Source organism: Macaca nemestrina, chromosome 5 (genome assembly GCF_043159975.1).
Source record: "Macaca nemestrina isolate mMacNem1 chromosome 5, mMacNem.hap1, whole genome shotgun sequence".
Classification (NCBI taxonomy): domain Eukaryota; kingdom Metazoa; phylum Chordata; class Mammalia; order Primates; family Cercopithecidae; genus Macaca; species Macaca nemestrina.
In genome coordinates, this window is record NC_092129.1 from 11,125,243 (window position 1) to 11,140,783 (window position 15,541).

Consider the following 15,541-nt stretch of genomic DNA (forward strand, 5'->3'; position numbering starts at 1 on the left):
CTTTTAGCACATCCAGTTGCTTGGAGAACCAGCTTCCTCAAATGGGAGTCTAGGCTTGAGACTAAGTCACATGCATAGAGTCTCTAAACTTTCCCATGGTGCATAAGACGTTTCAAGTTTTCTCGGAGAGCTGCAGGTTATTAATCTGAGGATTCTGACAAGTTGGGTCAACGTTCCTAGGAGGCATGAGTGGGAGTACATTCTCTAAGATCCCTCCACCCCGGGGTCCTTGCCTTCTGTGCCTCTTACTCCATTGTTTTCTGACTCCTCTGTAGCCACTCGACCTCTTCAGATCCCATAGTCTACCCAGCCGACGACCTTTATGCCTTGGGTCCCACTGTTCTTTCTCCTCATCCTCCATTCCCTCAGTTCTGGAGTGGCTGCGGCCAGCAGAGGATGAACTGAGAGCAGGAGAGGAGGTCCTGCTCAGGAACCCATGCTAGAGAAATGGCATCCTCTCTGGGAGCTAGTCTTTTAGGGCAGGTTTCATAAGTCTTGTAAACCCAAACGCACTTGATCTACCTGATTTGTTATTTACAGTAATACTATTTTCATAATTGCTTTTCACTGTAAAAGCAGCGCCTTTTAGCTACACTGTGAGTACATAAAGGGGCTGGCCTGGGAATGGTATCATGTTGGATGTCATTTCTTCCATGAAGTAATATATATTAGTTCCAATTTACATGTTACTGCAGAGTCCTAGAGAGAGGTACAAAGAACGAGACAGATATCAATACATTTTTATGTGCATTAAAAAAATCTAAGGCCAGGTGCAGTGGCTCACGCCTGTAATCCCAGCACTTTGGGAGTCCGAGGCAGGCGGATCACAAGGTCAGGAGACTGAGACCATCCTGGCTAACATGGTGAAACCCTGTCTCTACTAAAAATACAAAAAATTAGCCAGGCGTGGTGGTGGGAGCCTGTAGTCCCAGCTACTTGGGAGGTTGAGGCAGAATAATGGCGTGAACCCGGGAGGTGGAGCTTGCAGTTAGCTGAGATTGCGCCACTGTACTCTAACCTGAGCTACAGAGCGAGACTCCATCTCAAAAAAAAAAAAAAAAAAAAAAAAAATCTAAAATACACTCTTCAAAATCTATGTCATTTATTCTGAAGGCATGCAGTTGGAAGGAGGAAGATATTCTGAATTCTTCTTGTATACGTTTATGTATGATCTCAGTATTTATATGGATCATAGACCAATTTTGATATTTTAAAATACAAATTATAATCTATCTTGGAAATTTACATGGTTCTTTAGAACTTGAGGACCATTTTTGCTTTTGAGAATATTATTATTATTGTACCTAAAATGGGAATATTACAATGTCACTTTTTAACACTTTGTTATAACAAAGTTTAGACAGTGCTGGGTGCCCCTGAATTTTTTCCTGCCTCTTGTGACCTGTGTCGTTTTGGAATTTGCAGTGGCCTGACCAGGAACTACTGCAGGAATCCAGATTCTGGGAAACAACCCTGGTGTTACACGACTGATCCATGTGTGAGGTGGGAGTACTGCAACCTGACACAATGCTCAGAAACAGAATCAGGTGTCCTAGAGACTCCCACTGTTGTTCCGGTTCCAAGCATGGAAGCTCATTCTGAAGCAGGTAAGAAGTCTGTGGCCAGACATCTACACATTTGAACATTGGGATGAAAAGAGATGGAAAATCTGACTGATGCAGAAGCCTTCCATGCTACACAGAAACTTGAGGGGATGGCACGTGGAAAGAAGCCTCAGCATCGTCTCTGATGGAGAAATTTCTGGTGCAACATGTGTGGGTGGTGTCTTCAGGAACACTGCAAACCCACCAGGGCACTTGACTTACCACTCACTTTGTTATGAAAGGGGTTATCTCAGTGTTCCAGACAAAATTCCAATTCTAACATCAGGCCAAATTTGTGCCAAATTTCACACTAGTGAGTGTTTCCAGGCATTTCTTAAAGTGGGCAGTGTTCATTGCGATCTTCAGCATTGCAGTTGCTGAGGCATGTGGCCGCTGAGATTGTCATCCTGGAGAAACCTAACATGATGATATTTATTCCATCTAATCCTGGGGCTATTGGGCAGTGCGTACCACAGAATGCACCATTTCTCTGGCTTACCTCGTCTTAGGTAGGCTCTGCCCACCTGTGCTTGGAAGGCAGTGATTTCTTGGTGTTCTTGCACCTTCTCTTGGAACATGAATCTTTGGTGTGTGTTGAGAGGAAGGGTAGTATACTTCTGCTTTGTTGCAATGCAGCATGCTAGGACAAGAGGATTCCCTGTCTCTACTGTAAGAGAATAAGATTTCAGCCTCCGTCCTTCTCTAAGAAGCAATAGGTCTTTGCTGGCAAGTACTAGATGCAGGACCATGACCTGCCCCATCCACCAGAAGCTTAAGGCTTTGACTTTTCAGGAGCAATGGTCTAGGGAAATGTGCCAGGTTTTCATGTCTGTCCCCCACTGACAGTCAATCACCCTACAGCCTGCACGGTCTAATCCATCACCATCTGGTTTGCTGCCTCGTTCTCGTGAACAACCAGTAGAGAGTCATACAAAAGAGCTTGCATATGAGTCTTAGTTTCAATTGTAAGCACACTGATATGTCCTTTTCCTACCAGGTTTTGAATATGACATTTCTAAGAACTTACTAAAATGTTAGAATGCTATTAATCTATTGTTTTTGCTTCAGCATGTCCTTCTGCTTGCGAGTATACTAAAGAGAACAGTCATAATTCTGAAACTACCGTCCTGTTTGTGTCATAAATTGCTTCACATGTTTCTGCGTACTAGTAATTACTCAGCTTGATTCTGTCTATTTTCAGCACCAACTGAGCAAACCCCTGTGGTCCAGCAGTGCTACCATGGTAATGGACAGAGTTATCGAGGCACATTCTCCACCACTGTCACAGGAAGGACATGTCAATCTTGGTCATCCATGACACCACACCAGCATAAGAGGACCCCGGAAAACCACCCAAATGAGTATGTCTTTGATGTCAATTATAAAAGGAGCAACAGCCAACTTAAGTTTCTCTTAGAAGAGCCATGCTGCAAGCTAACTTGTTAGGACCAAATTTCCCTTAGACCCAGAAGGTGTGGCAAAATGTCCAAACAACCTTGCTTTTGATCAAAGAGTCTGAGAGAAGAGATATTTTAGGCTTGCTATCTTTTCTAATAGTCTGATGGAAGCAGAAGGCTATATGGAGTTGATGAGGTTTTGCTAACGTAAAGCTCAGGAGATCAAATGATCAAATAGAGTGCCATTCTACAGTGTTCATAAAAGATCAGTGCAGTCTTTCATGCATGCAATTCTATCATTCTAACTTCCCTTCCCTGAAATGAAGGTTGTGTTCACCATTTTTGTCATGGGTCACAAGTAAATAATTCATATGTATATGAATATATATAGAACCAAGTGTGTTCATTTGACTAGTATTTATATATATATTCATATAGGTTAGTATTCATGTATATGTTCATACAGACTAGTATTCATATATATATATGGTCTAGGGAAATGTGCAAAGTTTTCATGTCTGTCCCTGACTGATGACCAAATACCCTATAGCCTGCACAGCTGCAGGCTGTATAGCCATACAATTTGCAGGACACACACACACACATATTAATATAATATAACATATGTAAACCTGTGTGAACACACTGGGTTCTAAGCTCCAGTTTTCTGAAGGGATATGGGTTGCCAGGACAGGAAGAGCAAAAGCAAGAATGTAGATAAGAGTCAGGAAATAAACAGATATGGAGATTAAAATGGGCAGGTACATGGACAAAAAACCAGGTCTGAGAAAAACTGACTTTCTGCCATAAATGACTATAAAAGATATATAAAAAAACTTTCCACATGGTGGACAAGAGATGGTATAGGACTGAGATAATTTAGAAAAGGAAATGAATGAGCACAGCTCCATAACTATTCTAACTTTCTTCCTGGAGAACCTTCCTGAACTGAAGGGCAAGGAGTTGGAGCCAAAGCCAACCATAGCAGTTTTGCTGAACTGAGGAAAGAGACTAGAGTTTGGAATAGCTAAGAAAGTGTAGATTTTCTAGGCTAGGTAATAATGAGAAAGGATTTGTGGTGAAAAGGAGCTGAAGGAATATGCATGGAAGTCTCCTCAAGTCTAATATAAACTGCATGTGCACAGGGAGAAATTCTACAAAGTAGGACAGAGAACCACTATGGGGGAAAGGACAAATTCAGGGAAACAGTGAGCTCAATGGAGATGCCAGAGCTCATGTAGCACTGCGGGGCATTGGAGTTCTGATCAGCTCAAGGAGAGATATCTCATTGAACATCTCGGGCATTCAGTAGAGACCCCAGAAAAGTCATACTTTAGGAGTAGGATTTATGCCTTCTTAGAATAAAGGCTACTCCAGAAACACCCTAGTAAAGCTTAAAAACCAAGTCTAAAAGGACCCAAATGATCTCCAAGTAAATTAACTGCCTGACAGAAGAAATCTCAACCATCACTGGAGGTAAATAACTTGATACGGTGCTCTGTAATGTGGCATTCACAATGAGTGGCATATATTTAAAAATTTGTGAGGCAGAAAAAAGCAATTAGTGTGATCCATAACTAGGAGAAAAACTAGTCAATATGAATAGACCAAGAAATAGTAGAAACGATGGAATTGACAAAGAAATTAAAACTGTGTATATATGATAATTGTGTTCAAAGATTTGAAGAAAACATGAACATGAGAGAAACAAATGCAGAATATCAAGAAAAAGCAAACACATAAAACAACCAAATGGAAATTAAAGAACTACAAAAAAGTGTAACCTTAATAAAATACGCATTGGATGGCCTTACTATCAGTTCATACATCACAGAAGAAAAAGTGAACTAGAAGATAACTCAATGAAAGCCATACAATCTGTAAGACACACACACACACACACACAGAGAGAGAGAGAGAGAGAGAGAAGCTGAAAAAAATAAACAGAACCTCAAAGATATCAGTGAAAATATCAAAAGATTTAATATATGGGTAAAGCAAGTCACAGAAGGACAGGAAAGAGATATTGGGACAGAAAAAAATACTCAAAGCAACGACGGCTGAAGACTTTACACATATGAAGAAAATGATAAACTCATAGTCAAGAAGCTCAATGAATCAGAAATAGTATTTTTAAAAGCAAAACTCTATGATTTACTTGGGTACATCACAGAAAAATCGTCCAACATCAAAGATGACAAGGATAATCTTATAAACCAGAGGAAAACAAGATCATTTACATAGAGGAACAGTAATGCAAATGACTGATGCCTTCTCCTCAGAAACAATGGGATAACATCTTTAAAGTGATAAAAAGAAATAAAAGCAGATCAACCTAGGACGACATGTCCAGCCAAAAACAAACAAACAAAAAAAATAAAAAAAAAACCCTTTAAAATAAATGTGATGTAAATATATATTCTGCCACCTCCAGAGGAAACAAGCAAAAAAACAAAAGAATGTTTCCACAGCAGGCTTCTGTATTAAAAGATGTTAAGGAAAGCTATTTAGGTAGAAGAAAAATAATACCAGATGGAAACTTTAATCCATACTAAGTCACGAAGAGCCCTGGAAATGGCAAATGTCAATGTCAATATGAAATACTTTTATTTATCTAATTTTTAAATTTATTTAAAGGACAATTTGTGTTGTTAATTAAAATAACAGGGGTATATTGTTGTTTCAATGTATGTAGTAGTAAAATTCATAAAAGACAGTAGCAAAAATAATGCAGAGGATAAATTGAAGCATACTGTTAATGAGTTTTTTGCATTATCCATGAAGTTATATAATATTAATACATGGTTGAATGTGATAGTTTAAGGTAGGATATTATAAATCCTAGGGCAACCACAAAAATTTAAACTGAGAGGAATAGATAATAAGAGGAATAGTCCTTTTATCCAAAAGAAGGAAGGAAAAGAGGAATGAAGAATATAAAAGATATGATGTGAACAGAAAATACATAGCATTATGGTAGACATAAACTGAACCACCTTTTGAGCATATTAAATGTAAAAGGACTAAGCATTACAAGTAAAAGGCAGAGACTGTAAGTTGAATAAAAACCACAGTCTAAGTGTGTTCTTTTTAGAATAAATACTCTTTAAGTGTAAAGATCTACTTTAAACACCAAAATATGAAAAAGGATATATACCATGAAAACCTGAATCATAAATAAGCTGGAGTGGTGATGAATGGATGCAGGCACTCTAAAGACTAACAAGTGAATGTGGTGAAATCGAAGAAACAAAAGTATATACGTGCTCAATGTACAAAAACGGTTTTTCTGTATACTTTCTATGATCATTTGGAAAATAAAAGTCTTAAAGCAATATCACTGATAATAGTATCAAAATCAAAAAATATTTAGTGATACATTTTACACACTATGCCCAAGGACTCTACACCTTGCACTAGAAAACATTGTTGAGGAAAGAATTAAAAGATCTAAATAAAGAGACACCATGCGTATAGATTAAAAAACTCCATATCACTTCTCATGAAATTGATCTTTGGATGAAACCCACACCCAAGCACTATTGCAGCAGTCGTTTTTTGGGAAAAAAAAAATGGAGGACTCACATACCTTAATATAAAGACATATAAAAATACAAGAATTAAGACATATGGTATTGGCCAAGCCCCTTGACTCATGCCTGTAACCCCAACATTTTGGGAGGCTGAGGCGGGAGGATGGCTTGAGCCCAGATGTTCAAGACCAGCCTCAGGAACAGAGAGAGACCCTCTCTCCACAAAAAATAAACAATTAGATGGATGTGATGACTTGCACCTGTAATTTCAGCTACTCAGGATGCTGAGGGGAGAGGATGGCTTGACCCAGGAGATCTAGGCATGAGTGAGCCTTGATCATGCCCCTGCATTCCAGCCTGGATGATAGAATGAGACTCTGTCTCAAACAAAAACAAAAACAAAACAGGGTATGTATTACTGTCCAAAAGAGTATGCAAACCTAAAAAGAGATGGTCCAGCACCAGACCCACATACATATATGGTAAATTGATTTTCCATATAGATGGCAAAGCAATTCAATGGAGACAAAAATATTTTACAAAATCATTCAGAACCATTTGGATATCCATGACACAAAACAAAAGCAGAACTTGACTTTTGCCTTTCATCTCAACTTATTTTGAGATATCTCTTCCACCTAAGTGTCAGAGCTGAAACTAAACCTGAAATATGAAAGTTCCATGAGAAAATATAAAATCTTCACAACCTTGTAGAAGGCAAACTTTTTTGAGGCAGGAGTCGGTAAACTCTCACTATAAAAGAAAACAAATTATGATGTGGGCTTTCATGACAACTCATGCTCACCAAAAGTCATTGTTATGAAAATAATTAGGCAAGTAACATATGAGAAGAAAAATTCTCTCTGTCCATATATCTGACAAGCGGCTTGTGTCCAGAAAATAGGAACATTTCTCTCACTCACTAAACAGACGACAAACAACTTATGGGCAACAGATTGAATAGGCATTTCTTGGGGACAGATTGATGTACACATAGCCGATAAGCAGCTGAAAAAAAAGTCCAATATCTCAGCCGTGAGAAATAAACAATTATAATCATCACAATATGTCACCAAACACCCAGTGGACATGGATATCATTAAGAAAACACCACAAACAGTGGTGTCAGTGATGTGGAGTGAGGATGTGCAACTCTCTCTCATATACTGGTGGAAGTGCAAAATGAAACAACCACTTTGGAAATCAGTCTGATGCTTTCTCCAAAAGTTCAATAAATGCACATTTACCCTACAAACCTGCAATCCTATTCCTGAATATTTACCCCGTGGAAATGGAAACATAAGTCCACAAAGACATCTACAAGAATATTCATAGCAGCTTTATTTTTATAACCCCAAACTGTAGACAACTTCAATGTCAATCAATAAGAAAATGAATAAATAATTTGTGATCTAGTCACACAATGGAATACTATTCAGCAACAAAAGGGAGCACATTATTGATACTCTCAAATAGCATAGATGAAGCTGAAAAATATTAAGTTAAGGAAAGATACCAGATAACAAAAATGAACATTATGTATGAGTCTGATGTAAGGTTCCAGAAAGGTAAAACTAATTTCTGGTGAAAGAAACCAGTATCATTTGCCTCTGGCCATGGGAAGAGAGTAGCAGAGACTGAGCAGTAAAACCAAGTTGTTTCTGGAGTGATGTAAATGTCCTGTATCGTGATTGAAATGTGAGTTACACAAGTGTACATGTTCATCAAAATTCATCAAACTACATCTAAGATCTGTGCATTTGACTATACATGAAAGTGTATCTCAGTTGAAAATAGGTCAAAAATCTCCCTAGAATACCACATTTGCTAACACATCCAGTTGCTTAGAGAATCAGCTTGCTGGAATGGGGAATCTGGGCTTGAGACTGGGTTACCATGTGTAGAGTCTCTACAGAGATAGTGTTGCATTCCCATGGTACATAATACATTTCAAGTTTTCTCAGATAGCCACATATCATGAATGTGAGGATTCTGAGAGGTTGGAGCAACATTCCTGGGAGGAATGAAGGGAAGCACATTTTCCAAGATGCCCCCACACCGGGGTCCTCACTAGCTGTGCTTTTTTTTTTTTTTTTTTTTTTTTTTTTTTTTGAGACTTAGTCTCATTCTGTCGCCAGCCTGCAGTGCAATGGTGCAATCTTGGCTCACTGCAACCTCCGACTCCCAAGTTCAAGTGATTCTCCTGCCTCAGCTTCATGAGTAGCTGGGACTGCAGGTGTGTGCCACTGTGCCCAGCTAATTTTTGTATTTTTAGTAGAGACAGGGTTTCACCATGTTGGCCAAGATGGTCTTGCTCTCTTGACTTCATGATCCACCCACCTTGGCCTCCCAAAGTGCTGGGATTACAGGCCTGAGCCACTGCGCCCAGCCTGTGCCTCTTACTCAATTGTTTTCTGACCCCTCCATAGCCGATGGACCTTTTCAGATCCCATGGTCTACCCAGCCATCTCACTTTATGCTTTGGGTCCCACTGTTCCTTCATCTCATCCCCCTTCTCTCAGTCCTGGAGTTGCTGTGGCCAGTGGAGGATGGGCTGAGAGCAGGAGAGGAGATCCTGCCCAGGAACCAATCCTAGACAAAGAGTATCATACCTGGGAGCTAGCTTTCCAGGACAGCTTTTATAAGTTTTGTAGACTCAAACCCACTTGACCCAACTAAAAATGTATTGACAGTAATACTATTTTCGTGGTTGTTTTTCATTGTAAATGCAGAGCCTTTTAGCTACACGATGAGTACAGAGAGCAAGGGAGGCTGGCCTGGGAATGATATCATGTTGGATGGCATTTCCTCCTTGGAGAAATATATGTTACTTCCAAATCATGTTACTATACAGTCCTGTAGAAAGAGATAAAGAGAGCTAGACAGATATAGATGCATTTGTATGTGCATAACAATCTATAAGACACACATCAAAATTCGTACCTGTTCCTCCAGGGGTATGTGCTTGGCAGAAGGTAGAAGGAGGGTATTCTGGTTCCTTTCTTTTGCACATTTATGTATGATCTCAGTTTTTATATGGAGCGTTGATACGGTTTGGCTATGTCCCCACACAAAATCTCATCTTGACTTGTAATCTCTGTAATCCTCATAATCCCCACATGTCAAGGGCAGGACCAGGTGGAGGTAATTGGATCATGGGGGCAGTTTCTTCCAAGCTGTTCCCATGACAGTGAGCAAGTCTCCTGAGATCTGATGGTTTTGTACATGTCTGGCATTTCCCCTACTTGCACTTACTGTGTCCTGCCAGCCTGTGAAGAAGGTGCCTGTTTCTCCCTTGCCTTCTGCCATGATTGTAAGTTTCCAGAGGCCTCCCCAGCAATGTGGAACTGAGTCAATTAAAACACTGTTCTTTGTAAGTTACCCAGTCTGTCTCAGGTATTTCCTCATAGCAATGTGAGAATGGACTAATACAAGCATATACTACTTTAGACATTTTAAAATAAAAATTATCATCTATCTTTGAAAGGCATGCACAAATGGGAAGATTAGGAACATTTCTGTTGTGGCAATTGTATGTTACCTTTCATGGAAATATTTCAAAGTCACTTGTTAAGACTTTGTTAGAACAAAATGTAGAGGCTGCTGGGTGTCCTTGAATATTCTTCTGCCTCCTATAACTTGTATTACTTTGGAATTTCCAGTGGCTTGACAATGAACTACTGCAGGAATCCAGATGCTGACACAGGACCTTGGTGTTTTACCATGGACCCCAGCGTCAGGCGGGAGTACTGCAACCTGACGCGATGCTCAGACACAGAAGGGACTGTGGTCACACCCCCGACTGTTATCCCGGTTCCAAGCCTAGAGGCTCCTTCTGAACAAGGTAAGAAGTCTGTGTCCAGACATCTATGTGCTTGGACAATGGGATGAAAAGACATGAAAAACCACACTGATGCAGAAGCCTTTAGAGCTACACGGGAGCTCAAGTGTTAGTTGAGGGTCTGCCATGCCCAAGGAAGCCTCAGTGCCGTCCCTGGGAAAGCCAGGGCTGTGACTTTTGGCACCGCTTGTGGGACTAATGACTTTAAGACTGGCGCAAAACCTCCAGGGTGCTCAACTTAACCACTCACCTTGTTCTAAAATGGGTTATGTCAGTGTCCCAGTCAAATTCCTATTTTAACATGCTGTCAAGTGTGTGATTCTTTCCAAGCCAATAAGCATTTCCAGTAATTTCTTAAAATAGACAGTGTTTGTTGCAGTCTTCAGCATTGTGGCTCCTGAGGAATGTGGCCCCTCAATCTGTCAAACTAAAGAAACCTGTCATGACTGCATTGATTCCGTATTGTCCTGGGTCTATGTAGCTGCCTGGCTGTCTGTAATCATCTGTTTGTTTGTTTTGTTTTGTTTTGTTTTGTTTTCTACAGACTGTATGTTTGGGGTTCCTCCTCATTGCTCTGAGACTCTTATTGGGACTTTGAGTCTTGGATCAGGGGAAGCAGAGTTGACATTAGATCTTAAATGATTGGGATAACAAATCCATGGGGGGAAAAAGCCACTTGTACTTGTCCCCTATTTTCTTTCTGCGGACCAATCAACTTGTCTATCCAAGTTACAGAACACCCTGGACTTTTCCTTTGTGTAATTTGGTTGCTTGTGGTTGGTCTGACATGTGAAGGGACCTTGAGCTGGGGAAGCAGCTTGGCCTCCAAGTCCACTGACGACCAGCACCCTGAGATTGCCTAGGGAGGTGGCGCAGGGCAGTGATGAAGATCATGAGAGCCACACTGCCCATCATCATATTTGGGCCACTCCTGGGGAGAGCAAGAGGGAAGAAGGAGAGGTTAGGATGATAGGAAAGATTCTACTTGGCCAGTATTATTGTAATGTGGCATAGTGTTCTCTGGATTTAGTGTGAGTTGATAGTTGACTTTTTCATCGATTGGGTGCTTTTGTCTGTTCTGCAGAAGCATCTTGGTGGCTCCTCTACCTCAAAGTCCCTTGACGGGGTCAGTTCCATTTCTCCACTTCTGGCCTAGTCTGGTATACGCCGCTGACTCTCACTTCCCAGGCTCTCTATCGTTGACAGGCTGCCTTGAATTTAAGCCCAGTCTGACTTACCTGCCTCAGACATCCATGGTAGTGCCTGGGACTCGTGCACCTTTGACTCCCATGGAAGGGAAGTGCAGTAGCTTCCCAGGTGCAATTCTGGTGTCCTCACCCACATTGAGGATGTATGAGAATCAGGTTCTTAGAGACTGGAGAAAGAAGCAAGAATGGGAACAAGATTTTTCCCAATGGACTGTGAGATTCCCCACCTTGCCTTGATGTAAGACAAGTGAGGTTAACCCCAAGCCTGGTGAGAAGGGTTCCCATCAGACACTGGGAAATCCTGAGGACGGTTTCCTGCAGAAGGATGTGGTTGGTGGGATATTCAGGTTTGACTCGTGCTTGAGAAAGTTAGAGCCTCTGGTTGGAGAAAGAGTTTAATAACTATTTCATTTCCACCAACACATTCAGCACAAATACTAAATAAGTAAAAATAAATAGAAACATTCAGTTTTATTTTGAATAGTAGGAATAGGGTATCATCATTTCTGTAGTTACTCTTTTAGTACAGTGATACATATCTACTGTGTGTAAGGCATACTAGCAGAAATTGAGCTCAGCACTAGAGAAGATGATTGCATTCCATGCCATGCTTCTTTTTTACGAAAGACTTCCGTAGATAGATTCTCAGAACGACCCATGGCAAATGAAAAGTTATTTGGAAAACTCAGGTTCCAGATTCACTGGAGTGTAGAATCTCTGGTTGGTTGGGGAGGAATTTCCTCTTGCAGATGTTATTAATAATTATATGAATAATTATTAACTATATTAACGTTTATAATTTTGAATACCTTGAAGGGCTAGAGACAACAGAGAAACATTTTTGAACACCCTTTGTAGCCCCTGCACTGTTGTAGACATTGGTGGGTGGTACCAAAGATAGGACACTGTCCCTACCTCCAGAGACCTTGCGGGCTTGCTGCAGAGAGAAGGCAGGGAGGAGGAAAAGAATAGAGGCACATGTGTGTAAATCACCCCCACAGTAGTCGGTTAGTCATGGGAGGCTCCCCAGAGGAGCTGTCCTGAAGCTGGCTGAGAGAAGGCAACATTTCAACATAGGACAGTTACCCTTGCTACGTAAAATCACGTACACACATGCACACATGTGCACACAGAGACTCACATGCAAAAGAATCATTCATGCCTTTCAGTAAACTTTACATGGTTTAGATGATGATGGTGATGATGACGGAGATGATGGAAAGAATGACATCATGTTCTAAACATATTACATCGAGTGAGAATAACAATGAGAAATAGCTATTTGTACCAATCAAGGTCTTCTCAGAAAATATCTCATTCTAATGCCGAACTATACCAATTTCTTTAATCACTTCTCCAACAAAATAGTTAGAAGGTGCTTATATTTCCTTGAAAGGAGAGTGTCCTGTGTTGTTTACTACCACTTTTTAAACTTGGAAAGAAAAATCTAAAAAGTGTTTATGATTTTACTATTTAATTTCACCTTTGAGATGTGAAAAACTAGTGCTTGGAATTCGTCCTGAATTAAACGACACAATTGCTAACTTGGACTCAAAGGTGAATTCTTTCCCACCTTGTGCCACAGCATCCTCTTCATTTGATTGTGGGAAGCCTCAAGTGGAGCCAAAGAAATGTCCTGGAAGCATTGTAGGTGGGTGTGTGGCCCACCCACATTCCTGGCCCTGGCAAGTCAGTCTTAGAACAAGGTAAGAACAGGCCCAGAAACCATCTATACTGTCCTTCCACATAGGCCCCACAAAACCCTTCTACATTTACCCAGAACCCACACAGCTGAGGCATCAGTTCCTGCCTCTATGTTTTCTGAAGGGGGAAAAGATACAGAAAATAAAAAATTATATTATCCTAGGTTCTCTGCTTTGAAAACAGCCAAAATTTTCATCTTTGAGGGTTCCTATGAATATCCATTGTCTCACTGTCAGATGAAAAGAAAGAGAAGTTTTTAGAAATGTGACACTTTGCAGTGAGAGAGGACAAGAGCAAACTTATCTACAGTCTATCACAGGCACAGATTTTTTTAAACACTTTTGTGAATCATTGAATTCAATGCCGAGGCTACTCATCTATTCACAAACACGTGAACAAATTATAGGTCGTGATCCCCATCAATTAAGATTGATTAGTCCGATCCCACAGAACCTGGACCTTCTGGGTATCACTTCAGTGGAACATGCCTTTCATAAGTTCAGTTTTCTTGGGTATCTCTTAGGAAACAGGCCGCTGTTCTCCCCTAAAGAGACTTCCTTTCACAGGTTTATGAAATGCCATCGACAAACCTGATCACATTGCATTTCACTCTGCTGTCGATTTGATTTTTCTTTACTTTATTGGTTAGAAACTCCCTGTTCTATGGAGCTTTCACCTTCCACATATTTCAGATTCATTCTTTCCTAAACTGTGTGGTGGTCGATGTCCTCATGGATTTATCAACGTGCTGCCATCATGCACTTTTTATCTGTGCTCTCCATTACAATCTGTTTCCGAGTGGCTCACACCATTATTCTGAGCTATCACCTGCCTACGCAGTCCTAGAAAGCAAGTGATTCAAGAAACATCCCCCAAAAGTAAAGGTTCTCAGGTAGGCTCAGAAGACCCTCATGAGTCACTGCTGCTCAGGATCACATCTGGCTCCTTGAAGAGTGATTCATCAGACCTTGTATAGATCTTGTCACAAAAATGAAAGAGACCTCGGGGGACAATCTTGGGCAGGTCGCTTCTGTTGGAGTCCTGGGCTGTGGGGTATAAGCCACGGCTGTAGAGCTTCATGCTGAGTCACTTAGCTTTGCTCTCCTGTGGACAGGCTGTGTCTGTACCTCCCCCAGGCATCAGAAGAAGTGGCATAGATGAGCCCTTCTGAAAAATCCCACTCCTGCAGCCAAAGTTACCACCGTCCTGATATTGGGCTGGTAGCCCTTTCCTTTGGGAATATAAACATGATCAAATTTGAGTGAATCTGTCTTTTTGGCTTTCCATACAATGGAGTAAAATAAACCATCAAATTTGAACAAAGTCTTTGCATGTTTTCTTTCTAGGTTTGGAAAGCACTTCTGTGGAGGCACCTTAATATCCCCAGAGTGGGTGCTGACTGCTGCTTGCTGCTTGGAGACGTATGTTTAACTGACAGGTGGTCTTATCTACAAGACTTTTTTCCTCTTCCTCTTCCTCCCGCTTTTGTTCCCTCTCGTCTTCCCCTCTTTTCCTCCCCACCTCCCTTCCTTTTCTGGAAGGAACACTAGGAACCAGGGAATGCATGCACAGAAGCCTGAGGCAGAATTTCCAGGGAAATTGGATGAGAGAGGAGGGAAGCGTTTCTAGAGAGAACCTGCAGAGGGGAGACACAGTGCAGGTGATTTTGTGGACCTGGATAAACTGCAGGACAGAGCTGTTCACTACCAGAAGGGTCAGTCTGTATTAGGCCATTCTTGCATTGCTCTAAAGCAATACTGAGGTCAGAAAATTTACAAAGAAAAGAAGTGTAATTCGCTGATGGCTCTGCAGGTTTTACAGGAAGCAGGATGCTGTCATCTCCTCTGCTTCTGGGTGGGCCTCAGGAAGATTACAATCATGGTGGAAGGCAAAGTGGGAGCAGGCATGTCACATGGCCAGAGCAGGAGCAAGAAACAGAGAGAGAGATGTGGTGGGGGTTCCAAGCACTTTTAAATGACCAGATCTTGCAAGAACTAAGAGTGAGAGCTCACTGATCACCCTGAAGATGTGGCCCAAGTCATTCAAGAGGGATCCACCTCCATGATCCAAACACTTTCACCAGGCCATACAGCCATCACTGGGGACTACAATTCAACATGAGATTTGGGTGGGGACAAATATACAAACTATATTACAGTCTCTGCCAAAACAGACTGGGAACATTCCTTAACTGTCAGGTTCCAGCAAATTGTGAATTTTGTTTCTTGCCACTCATAAGTCACTGATTCTGGGT

At 41.1% G+C, this 15,541-nt stretch overlaps 1 protein-coding gene across 1 annotated transcript in view; it reads left to right on the forward strand.

Annotated features, from left to right (window-relative positions):
• The window catches only part of LOC105492004 (lipoprotein(a)), a 302,231-nt gene that overhangs the window by 279,095 nt on the left and 7,595 nt on the right, over positions 1-15,541 (forward strand). The window contains exons 59-63 of the mRNA XM_071095947.1: positions 1,426-1,607; positions 2,806-2,965; positions 10,197-10,378; positions 13,169-13,289; positions 14,634-14,708. Of these exons, the coding sequence (XP_070952048.1) occupies positions 1,426-1,607; positions 2,806-2,965; positions 10,197-10,378; positions 13,169-13,289; positions 14,634-14,708 (720 nt within the window). The remainder of the gene's footprint in view (positions 1-1,425; positions 1,608-2,805; positions 2,966-10,196; positions 10,379-13,168; positions 13,290-14,633; positions 14,709-15,541) is intronic.